The following is a 12,408-nucleotide window of genomic DNA, read 5'->3' on the forward strand; positions in this document are numbered from 1 at the left end:
CAATCTCACAATCATGAGATCATGACCTGAGCCAAAATCAAGAGTCGGACCTTGAACCGAATGAGCCACTGAGGCAAGCCCTTAAAAAATTAAAAAAAAAAAAAAAATATATATATATATACACACACACATACACAGAGAGAGAGAGAGAGAGAGAGAGAGACATATTATGTGGATGCAGAGAAAAAGGTTAGGAAGGATGTGTTTCACATTTTAATAGTGATTATCAGAAGGTGACTGTCCTATCTCAAACTTGGCAATTTTACTCTTGCTTCAAAAGTCAGTTCCTACACACTTCCTCCCAATGCTTGTCAAAAATGAGTTGGTGTGGCAGTGATTTCCATAAAGAACTGATAAACTTCATGTAAGGTCTTTTATATTTTTTAATTTTGTAATTCTTAATATGCTACATTGGTAGCATATAAGGATAATTGTCCTGTGTTGATTTTTTTAATGCAATTCATTATGTTCTCATGGTATGTCAGAGTGATACCTTTTGTATATACTCACCTCACTTATGGCTGCATTATCTTCTTCCCCTGGGCGTACCAGTCTATTTCCAGTCAGCCTCATGGACAATCCAAAGTCACTAATAACACAGGTTCCATCATTTTTCACCAGGACATTTCTGCTGTTTAAATCTCGATGGGAAATTGCAGGTTTATAATGATCTGTTTAGATAATTTCAAATATTTATTAATGTTTAAATAGCACTCTTGGACATAAAGTAAGCATGCAGGTAATAGGGACTACATAAATATAGATGACTGTATTATTTTTCTGCCCATTAATTTTCTAATAACAAAAAAGGAAACAAGAAAGCAAAGTTTTCAACTCACAATCGTTAACTATTTTCACTGTATTTTATAACGTAAACTACTGTTGCATGTATAATTAAGCTTTAAATAATTAGCTGAAATCTAACAGCCAACATGCTATTGCTTCTAATTTTAACACACACTTGTTTTTTTTTTTCCTTCATTTCTAGGGTAGCAAAAGGAGGCAATACAGAAAGAAATATTTAGTATAAAAAATAAAAAAAGTCAGCTTGTCTAAAATAAGTATCATTGAAAAACTGAGATGGCTCCAAAATCTGTATACATATGTCCTATGACTTAACAGATCAAACCTATGATGGAACATCCCAGTTCTGCCCTCAGGTTTAGCCCTGTCTCTAAGCCCACCTCAGTTCTTCAAATCAAACTAGGAATAATTTTACAATGGACTTGGAGAATGAGTAGAGGAGCTGCTATCTCTCAGCAAGATATGAAAACCTGTTTTCTGATTTTACAGAGAAGCAAAACACTATTATACTCATTCTATTATCACTAGACTATATGCTCCATGAAGGCAGAAAGAGAGTATGTTTTACCTGGATTCAAAAGGGTTGGCACACAATAAATGCTTGCTGACTGAAAGAATGTATCTAACCTAAGCTGCCTCATTAAAAGCATAATATATTTTTTCCTCTCTATAAGGAAACCTTATATAAATATTATTAAGCAAAACTATAGCTCTTGAATTGAAAAAAAAAATTCTATACCATAATTTCTGAAATTTAAAATAACTCTCTAGGTATACAAAGAAACGGAGCAATCAGAACAAAGTCAATGATAAGTTTATTGAGTATTTATACTTAGGCACAAATAGGCTCAGCATTTAGTCATTACTCTCATTAATGAAAATTAGACTGCAATTTTACCAGCAATGAAACTTTTTAAAAAGAGGATAATGATTCCTTTCATATTAAAAAAAAAAAACAAAAAAACAGAGCACACAGAACAACTGGAGGAAAAAATAGAAGTTACCATTGATCTAAAAAATGGTAGTTACCATTGATCTTTCCTGCTCATTTTCTCACCTTTCAGTTCATGGTCCAGCTTTCTAAAGCTTGTACTAACATGGTTCGCTCAACCCCTAAAAGAGCTGCATTTCTTATTCTGCATAAAACCACAATACTAGTATATATGGTACAATCTTGAGGTGATATTTATATAAGAAATTTATAGAGATATAAAAATGTTTCTATATTTGGAAAATATTTGTATATTAATCCCAAATCAATACTTAAACTAAAAGATCTCATACTTAGGGAAACCAGGCAAATAATGGGGGGAACGGGCAATGAACGAGTGGGTGAGACAGCCAGAGAGGAAAACAGGGTAGTACTTTCTTCTATATAATGAAGGAAAAAAAAAAAATAAAAGAAATGGAGCAGGGGAGCAAAAGAGGTAAGGGAGAGAAGAGAAGGAAGAAAGGAAGTAAGATTAGGATTTATCACCAATTCAAGAGGTAGAACTACAGACTGCCCTTTGAGAGACTTTTCCCTTTAAAGTTCTCCTCAGTATACCTTTTAATCCTTCTTATTTGGGGGTAGGGGGTAAAGAGAAAGGAGCAAAACATACAATGATTTTGCCCTGGGCAGCAGCACTGTACTAGGCAGGACATAATATTATTTCAATTATTAAAAAATAAAACCTGAACAAAAAATAGTTTCTCTGTGGATATTTACACACACACACACAAACACACACACACAGAAAGGATCTGGAAGGATGTACGTAGTTAATAATAACCTTCTGTTTATATTTGAGTGATCTTTGTTAGATTTTTCTGGGGGGAGTACGGTACCAAGTTTCATTGACATTCTCAGAAAAAAATTCATTAAGAAAGACAATTACAAATAAATAAATAGGTTCAACTCATCCTTATTTATTCTGAAGCAAAAAACAGCTGAATAAATAATAATAGTATTATTCCTTACTATGAAATTTCTATGCCAAACAGTGAAGTTACATCTAAAGATACTGGGAAAAATAGGATTCTCTGAAAAAAAAGTGAAATAACACTTTAAATGTTTTGAAATAATATAGCGTATTTCCAATATTTTAAAAATCAAATATACTTATGTTTTTGCAATAGCATATATATATACTTAGTTTTAAAAAAAGGTTAACTAGTTTAAATGATAATATTAGGTAATATTGAGAGTAACATCTACATTAAATACAACTCTTATTTGATGGCAATCATTCTTTTCAGCCAATGTTTGACTTGAAACCTTGCTAAATCATGCAAGTCTTGAAAAGGAGGATTAGGATGGTATTTTAAATTCTGTGCCAAGCCAGCTCTTTAAATGAATTATAATAATATTTAAGAATAAGGAAACACAGTCCAAATTGTTAATGTGCTAAAGCACTAGAATAAGTGCATCAAATTGCTGACATAGGCAATAACATTGGTCAATTCTGTATTCAGGAAAAGCAAGATGTCAAGATAAATGAAGTGATAAATTATTCAGGAGAAATTATTTATATATGAATCAGTAGCTAGAAAAGATGATCCATGCTATTACACAATGGAACAAAGATCTAAGAAATTGATATATTAACGATTCTCTTATCTACAGAGGTCAGAGAAACTGGAAAAACAATATTCTGGGCTATAGTATGACAAGAAAATCCCACAAGGGATGAAAGCTTGAGAAAGCACAAAGACTGATTTTTGAAGCAAAGCTAATTTAGACCAGCCTGTGATGTGAGGTGTATTTTGAAACAAAGTAAGAAAGTAAAAGTATTAAAGAGATTCTTTGAACAACTAGCAAAAATGCACATAGATGCTAAAGAAAACTGTAGTTATGGCAAAGAACACAACCACAAAGTTATGAAATCCCCACCATGCATCACCCTCTTTCTATTCAGTAACAGAATCCAATATTATTTGAGACAGCAACACATCCAGCTTAAAAACAACAACAATAACAACAACAACAACAACTATATTTTCAGTATCTCTTGCAGATAAGTGTGGTAGTTAAGTGTGAACCAAGTTCTGGAAAATAAAGTATACTGATTAGCAGATATATAGCATGATGGACAATGAGGTGACTTTGAAAATGTAAGCCATACATAAAGAATGATGGAGGAGATAATAATAAGGCTCCAATAATACCATGGTGCTACCAAACCAATCTTAGACCATCTCTCTCTAAATTCTTACATGAGAAAAAAAAATTTTCATTCTTATTAAAGCCTGTTATTATTTTCCCCTGACAGATTTGACCAAACTAATTCTAGCTAAGAGAAACACTGAATTATAAAAAGATACACATAGGTTTTATACTTAAGACCAACCAACCACAGAATAAAGATTCATATGATGTTAAAAGTAAAGAATTGGCAATGCACTGTATTTCATTTAAATAAGCAAATAAATGCAAGGAAATGTAGTATATAGAGGTTTTTAACCTAAGTCCACAGATGGACTTTAAAGAGTCTGTGAACCACTAAAATCAAAAGAACATTCTTAAAAGTGTACCATACATGTATCTTTACAGAGAAGGTGTTCAGAGCTTTAATAAAAATCTCAATGAGATCCATGACCTCTCTAGAGTCTTTAAGTTCTTTTTCCTATTCTTATTACATTTCAAATCCATTTCATCATGCCAGATCTTTCAAACAACTGGTTAATAATAAATCTGCTATTAAATAAAATATACTTAGTTTGAAGATATGAATAAAATTTCCCTTTGTGAATTTTGACCCCATATGGGTGTCATTCATCTTCTATTCATTGTCTTACCTCCTCGTGGCAATTCTGTATGAAGATAAGCCAGTCCCCTAGTCACAGAATGAGCCAGACGGCAAGAGCTGACCCAATCACTTGTATGGAGACTCAAATACTTGCACAGAGATCCCTATATAAAGGAAAAAATAAACACATACCAAAAAAATGGAATTAATGTACTTGTACATGAGGAGATAAATTAGCCGCAGCCTTATAAAGTATTTAAGGAGGTTAGGATTCCATGAAGATCTAATGAACTATGACACTTCAAAATCTCAAAAGAGACATTTCTGTGAGTAGAGAGGGGAGGAGAGGATGAAAAGGATAATTTAAACATTATTAATTTTAATTTCTCCAATATTAAAAAATATAAATGACTATTTCATATTAAATGCTCCATTGATCAAATTAAGATAGAATAGTCTTTTAGACTCTTTCTTCATAATGTATCTCTTACCAGTATAAATACAAATTCTATTTTTTTGTTTTACAAGTACAAAACAGAAACTTTCATAAATATATATGTGTCAGTGATACTCAAGGTGCTCATTTACAAACTATTTATAACCAGACAGGGATAAGGAGCTTGCACCAGAATGAATGTCAATCAAAACACTGTTTCCTTCATCAAGAAAGTCTTGCTGAGAGGGAGAAAGAGACAGACAGACAGACAGACAGATGAACTAAACAGTTAACTGGTGACTTAGTTGATTCACATTCTGATGTGAGATCCTTATCTCACTGCAGACCATTAATAACGAGTTGCAAACCACCAATGCTTTACAGAACAAGCAGTCCTAAAAATCTGATTGACAGCTAGTGTAAATGTCACTGTAATTTTTATAAAGAACTTACATTGGGATAATACTCCATCACAAGCAAATACTCCATGCGTCCATCTGCAGTAACTCTCTCATCTCCAACTATAAAGCGAGCAATGTTGTCATGTTCCATCAAAGGCACTCTGTAAATGTTCTTCTCATTGATAAAATTCTGACGGTTTGCAAAGGAAAAAACTTTTACAGCAACTGGACGCTCATCTAAGGAACCTTTATATACTGCTCCATATCGACCCCGGCCAATCAGCTGTAAATTTGTTTTGAAGAAAGCAAGATATTAATTCATATCACAACTGAAAAATCAAACTTTCTAGAAAAGTATAAATCCAAATGTAGACCATAGCTCTCTATTGCTTATAGTTTAAATTACTCCATTGTCAAGAAACTAATAAATTCCATATCTCATATGGCTCAGGAAGCTCCTACCAGACCCAGCCCTCCTACAGATAACAACTATGAACTCTGAACAAAATTTCATTTAATTTTAATTTTTTAAAAAGATTTTATTTATTTGAGAGAGAGAGAGAGAATAGGAGCACGAGTAGAGGGAGGGGCAGAAGGAGAGGGACCAGCAGATTCCATGCTGAGCAGGGAGCCCAACATGGGGCTCAATCCCAGGACCCTGGGATCATGACCTGAGCTGAAGGCAGACACTTAACCGACTGAGCCACCCAGGAGCCCCTGAACAAAATTTTAAAAAGAAATCTAAAAGTGCTACAGAATGAACAAAAGGAAGTAGATTCTGGGAGTCAACACTTAGAAAGGAATGCCATAGGGTGAACTACCCATTTTTATAGCTTTTAGCCTGAGAGCAGGCTGAAATGAACACTCTGCAGTGGAGCTAGAACTGTAATAGAAAATCCTAATTTTTCTGGCCCTAGGAACCAGAGGACAGAATTAAGGGCAACCACAGATTCTGGAAAGTGAGGGGAGAATCCCACAAAAGAGAGTGACAGAGGGAGAAACCCAATGAATACATGAGACCAATTTTAGCTGAAGATGAAACAACTGCACTGAGATTTGAGCTTCTGCCTAAGAGAGGAGTTGGCAGCATATCCAACCAAGTTAACTGCCTATTAAAACAAACAATGGAAACAAACACACTTTAGAAAAGCCTAACAGAACACAGGGTATCCACAATATAACATTCTTAATATCCAGGACCAATAAAAAAATAAAATCAGCAAAATGCAACCCATTCTCTTCATTTTTGGCTTATGGAGATTTCTTTCACTTTACTGAACAGGTTAAGGATTTAACCATCATTTACTTAAGGATTTTCATTATATTTCACTCACTATTTCTAGGTTAAAATTTCACAGATAAAATGCCCTTTAGAAAGGTTGTATCAATATATAGTTAATCAGCAATGTTTGGGAGTGTTTTACTCAGTCCTAAGGTTTTAATTAGTATTTTTTTCAATTTAGTAAATTGGACATCTTATTACACATTTAAAAGCTACATTTAATTCCTTTGTGAATTGGCACTTCATGTTTTTTGTCCATTTTTTATGGATTGTTTCTTCTATTGATTTATACCAGCTCTTGAACAATTCCTTTTCATGTGCTGAAATGCTTTTTTGAACCTTTTAACTTTGTGTATTGTATTTTTCTCCTAAACAGAAGGTTCCTAAAATATTTTATATAATCAAATCTACCATATTTACTATTTATAACAGTCTCTAGTTTGGGGATCATAGTTTACTTATTCTAGTAAAAATCATAAAAATATTCATCATGGTAAGACTTTAACATAGGTTCTGAGATATTACCAAATGAAAATTAAATTCAACATAATATATAACAGTTGTATGTACCTATAAAAATACAAAATATATGCACAGACAAGAAATACTCATTAGGCATATACTATGGATTGCTTGAAAGCACATTCTTCTCAGAATTTCATGTCTTTATTCCCATATTGTTGCAGTATGTACTCAAAGATCGTCTCCTTTCTAAATATATCCTCTTTACTAACTCCATTTCCATATTTTTCTTCTTATCTGCTTCACTTTTCTCTATAGCACTTACTACTACAACTAGAAATAATATACATTTATTTGTTTAACCTGTTTGTAGACTCTTTTCCCATTAGAATATAAACCTCAAGGGGAGCCTGGGTGGCTCAGTCAGTTAAGCGGCTGGCTGACTCTTGATTTCTGCTTAGGTCATAATCTCAGGGTCCTAGGATGGAGCCCCACAGTGCATGGGGCTCTGCGCTCAGCGAGAGTCTGCTAGAGATTCTTTCTCTCCTTTCCCTCTGCCCCTCCCTCTGCTCTCTCTCTCTTTCTCAAATAAATAAATAAATCTAAAAAAAAAAAAAAAAAGAATATAAGCCTCAAGGGGACTATCTGGACTGTTCACCTATGTTCTCAGTGCTTAGAATAGGCCTTGGCACCAAAATGATAGTTAATAAATGTTAGTGGAATAAATGGATGAATGATGTAGTGAGTGAATAAAGTTACTGTCTCAGATATACTATGACAGCAGAAAGGACAGCCCGTAATATCTAAGAGCAATCTTACCTCCAACAGTTTCAGATTATCTAGGTCAAGAGAGGGTTCTGATGCTGCTGCCTCCATCATGTTCATACTGTGAAGACCTTGTTTACGGTCTCCTATAAGAATAAGAAGTTACTAATGTATGGTTCTCTTAAAATGAAGATCTTTATTACACTTTGTATTATATTTAAGTTAAAAAGAAGAGCTACTATAGGGTAGGCAGCAAGATTTATGCCCAACGTCACCAAGAGTAAAACTATTTACTAAACCAAGAATCATCTATAAATGAAGATGAATGATGAATAATAATATTAAAGCTGAATTTTGGGAGACAGTTCCAACAGACCTTGTTTAAAATATTGCAGAAACATTAAAGGTTTTATTAAAGTTATTCAAATGAATGGGTACTGATTTCCTAAAAAGCTCATCAAACCTAAAGTTCAGTAGAACTGACTGGACAGTTAATGATATTAAAGAATTATTTATTTATTTTTTTAGATGTGAAAATGGTATTGTGGCTATATATATTTTAAGTCCTTATATTTCAGAGATAATACTAAAAGTTTTTTTACAGATAAATGATATAATGTGATTTACTCCAAAATAACCCACTACCACAGAAGGATGTGGTGAGCAGGGCTATGGGTGATATATAGATACGATAATCATTTAAGCTGGGTGAGAGGTATTTTGGATATTTTTGAAACTTTTCATAAAAACTAGGAAAAAAGTTTGTTAAGAGAGAAGGATGGGAGCACAGAGATTTTTAAAAAGGAGAAAACTGATTCCGATTAAATGGTATATTTAATAAACAATAAAAAAAGGTAATATTTTTACCTGTCAGCATCCTGTATCCGAAGCATAAGGCAACTATCAAAACAGCTAATACAGAGACTGATGCCAAAGCAATGATTATTGTCTCATCTCGGTTAAATGAATGAGGTGGACCTAAAATAAAACAAATTTAAAAACATAGTCATCTTTTTTCAGTATTTTGTTAAATACTGACAGAAAGGCTGTATCAATATATAGTCAAATCAGCAATGTTTTTGCATCAAAGAAAATTAAAGAAAAATTAATAATAAATCTGTGATAATTGCAAATTATATATTTTTAATCATACAAATGATCTTATATAGATTTACAACACTGAAACGCCTGTTGGTTGTACTTATTATTGAAATATCAACTATATCATGGAACAGCATAGGTAGAATAATAGAATATTTAAGAGAACAGTCTTTGGAACCACATTTGGTTTTAAATCTTGATTCAATACCACTCTCTCAGTGGTATTTAGCAAATTATTTGACTTTTCTGCAGTACATTTATTGGATTTTAATAGACCAACATAATGATAATTGTACCTACTTCTAACATACAAAATAAGTTACAGGAAGAAAGCTACATATAAAAACTCATTTTACCATGAGATATCAAGTCACATACACTAGGATGGCTACAATTAAAAAATTATAATTTGAATTATAATTAAATGTAATAGAAAACATTCTGGAAGTTCCTCAAAACATTAAACACAGAATTACCATAAGACCTAGCAATTCCACTCCTAGGCATATACCCCAAAGAATTGAAAACAAGTGTTCAAACAAACACTTCTACAGGAATTTTCATGGCACCACTAATTACAATAACCCAAAGTGGAAACAACATGAATGTTCATAAACTGATGAATGAATAAACAAAATGTACTATGGACTGAACTGTGATCCCTTAAAATTCATATGCTGAAGCATTAACTCACAATGTGATGATTTTCGGAGATGGGTCCTTTGGGATGAGGTTTTTTAGATGAGGCCGCGGGAGTGGGGACTTCATGATAGGATTAGTGCCTTTATAGGAAGAGCTGTCAGAGGGCTTGCTTTCTCTCTGTCTCTACTATGTGAGGAAACAGTGAGAAGGCAGCCATCTGCAAGCCAGGAAGAGACTTCTCAACCCAACCCAACCCAACCATGCTGGCACCCTAATCTTGGACTTCCAGCCTCTAGGATTATGAGAAAATAAATTTCTGTTGTTTAAGCCACACGGTCGATTCTATTTTGTTGTGGCAGTGAAGGGTAGCAGAATACAGCACCCCAAAATAAGCTTCTTTGGCATGACTATCTTGAGCTGGTTATTTTTAAGAAACACCAGACAAAGAAGAAGCTCTGAAAAACAAGTAGAGCTTCTTTTTTTGTAACATTTATATTTATAAGGAAAATCTCCATTTGTAAGGTGTCTCCCTCTCTGTACTAGGAAGAGGAGAATGATTAAAACTCTAGCAACATTTATCAATAGAGAAGACATGGACTTAAATCTGCACAGCAAACATACACTTGTTTACTGTGCTTTTCCTAGAAACCTACCATAACTGGTCTTACCTTAACCTCCTCTCTACCCCCTTCTTTTGGCTTAGCTGGAGATAGTATTTGGGGTGGTGACTTGGGCCATTTCAGGGAATTACTCAGTTTTCCTGGGCATCTCCCATGTATGCAGGAAGTGTATATGTTATTAAACCTGTTTTTCTCCTGTTACACTGTCTTTTTATTATGGGGGTATAGGGGACATGACACTCTCAGCCAAGAACCTAGAAGGGTAGAAGAAAAATTATTTTTCCTCCCCTATAGCTGTTAGAGCAGACTGATACAGTGTACTATATTTGTTATAACTGATGAACCATTATTGATATATTAACTAAAGTCCATAGTTTATATTAGCTTTCACTCTTTGTGTTGTATAGTTCTATGGGTTTTAACAGATGCATAATGCCATGTATTCACCATTACAGTATCATACAGAATAGTTTTGCTAACCTAAAAGTGTCCTGTGCTCTACCTATTCATTCCCCAACTCCACCTCCCACTGTCTGGCAACCAATATTTTTACTGTGTCTATAGTTTTGCCTTTTCCAGAATGTCATATAGTTGAAATAATACACTATGTAGCCTTTTCAGACTAGCTTCTTTCACTCAACAACATGCATATAAGGTCCCCATGTCTTTTCATGACTGAATAGTTCATTGCTTTTTATCAGCAAATGATATTCCATGGCATGGATGTACCAGCATTTATCCACTCACCTACTGAAAGACACCTTGGTTTCTTCCAATTTTGACAGCATGAATAAAGTTGCTATAAACATTTGTATACAGATTTTCGTGTAGACATAAGTTTTCAACTCATTTGGGTAAATACCACGGAGCAGGATTGTTGGGCTATATGGTAAGCCTATGCTCAGCTTTATAAGAAATCATCAAACTGTCTTCCAAATTGGCTGTACCATTTTGCATTCCTACCAGCAATGAATGGGAGCTCCTGTTGCTCCACATCCTTGCTAGTATTAGGTGTTGTCAATGTTTTGGATTTTAGCCATCCTAATGGGTTTTTTAAAACAGATATCTCATTGCTGTTTTAATTTGCAATACTCTAGTGACATATGATATTGAGCATGCTTTCATATGCTTATCCATCATCTGTCTATCTTCTTTGGTGAGGTATCTGTTCAACTCCTTCACCCACTTTTCAATTGGGCTGTTAAGTTTTTCTACTGTTAACAGTTCTTGGTATATTTTGGATACAAATCTTTGATATATGTTTTGCCAATATTTCATCCTAGTATGGCTCGTCTTTCCATTGTCTTGGGATGAGGGTAATGCTGGCCTCACAGCATTCTATTTTCTGAAAGCAATTTAGAGAACTGGTATCATTTCTTTTTTAAATGTTTGCTAGAATTCAACAGTAAACCACCTGAGCCTGGTGCTTTCTATTTTAGAAGGTTGTTAATTATTGATTAAATTTCTCTAATAGATAATGCCTCTTCAGATTGTGTACTTCTCCCTGTGTGAGTTTTAGTAGATCTGTGTACTTCTAAGAATTGGTTACGAAACTTGTGGGCACAGAGTTGTTCATAATACCCTTTTATTACCCTTTTAATACTCATGTAATCTGTAGTGATGACTTTTCTTTCATTTCTGATTAGTAACATTTCTTTTTTCTTGATTGCTTGGTTAGATATTTATCAATTTTATTGATCTTTTTTAAAAAAACAGCTTTTGGTTTTGTTTCTTTTTCTCTATTAATTTCCTGTTTTCAATTTAATTGCTTCTTTTTAAAAAAAAGATTTTATTTATTTGTCAGAGAGAGAGACAGCGAGCACAAGCAGGGGGAACGGCAGGCAGAGGGAGAAGCAGGCTCCCTGCTGGGCAAGGAGCCCGATGTGGGACTCGATCCCAGGACCCTGGAATTGTGACCTGAGCTGAAGGCAGATGCTTAACCGACTGAGCCACCCAGGCGTCCCTCAATTTAATTGCTTCTGATCTAACTTTTATTCTGCTTATTTTGGATTTAATTTGCTCCTCTTTTTCTAGTTTCCTAAGGTGGAAGCTTAGGAAATCACTAAGCTTTATTATTTTTTTTTTTTAAAAAGATAAGATATAGAATTAAATACAATTTCATCCAGTTAGCATTTAAAAAAAAATTGCCCCAAATTTTACCACCAAT

General features: G+C 33.8%; 1 protein-coding gene across 1 annotated transcript in view; it reads right to left on the bottom strand.

Annotated features, from left to right (window-relative positions):
* Positions 1-12,408, bottom strand: part of BMPR2 (bone morphogenetic protein receptor type 2) — a 193,578-nt gene that overhangs the window by 33,435 nt on the left and 147,735 nt on the right. Inside the window, exons 4-8 of the mRNA XM_032404519.1 lie at positions 8,746-8,856; positions 7,933-8,024; positions 5,422-5,652; positions 4,582-4,696; positions 511-671 (exon numbers count right to left, since the gene is read on the bottom strand). Of these exons, the coding sequence (XP_032260410.1) occupies positions 511-671; positions 4,582-4,696; positions 5,422-5,652; positions 7,933-8,024; positions 8,746-8,856 (710 nt within the window). The remainder of the gene's footprint in view (positions 1-510; positions 672-4,581; positions 4,697-5,421; positions 5,653-7,932; positions 8,025-8,745; positions 8,857-12,408) is intronic.

This window comes from Phoca vitulina, unplaced genomic scaffold, assembly GCF_004348235.1.
Source record: "Phoca vitulina isolate PV1807 unplaced genomic scaffold, GSC_HSeal_1.0 scaffold1, whole genome shotgun sequence".
NCBI classification, from domain to species: Eukaryota; Metazoa; Chordata; class Mammalia; order Carnivora; family Phocidae; genus Phoca; species Phoca vitulina.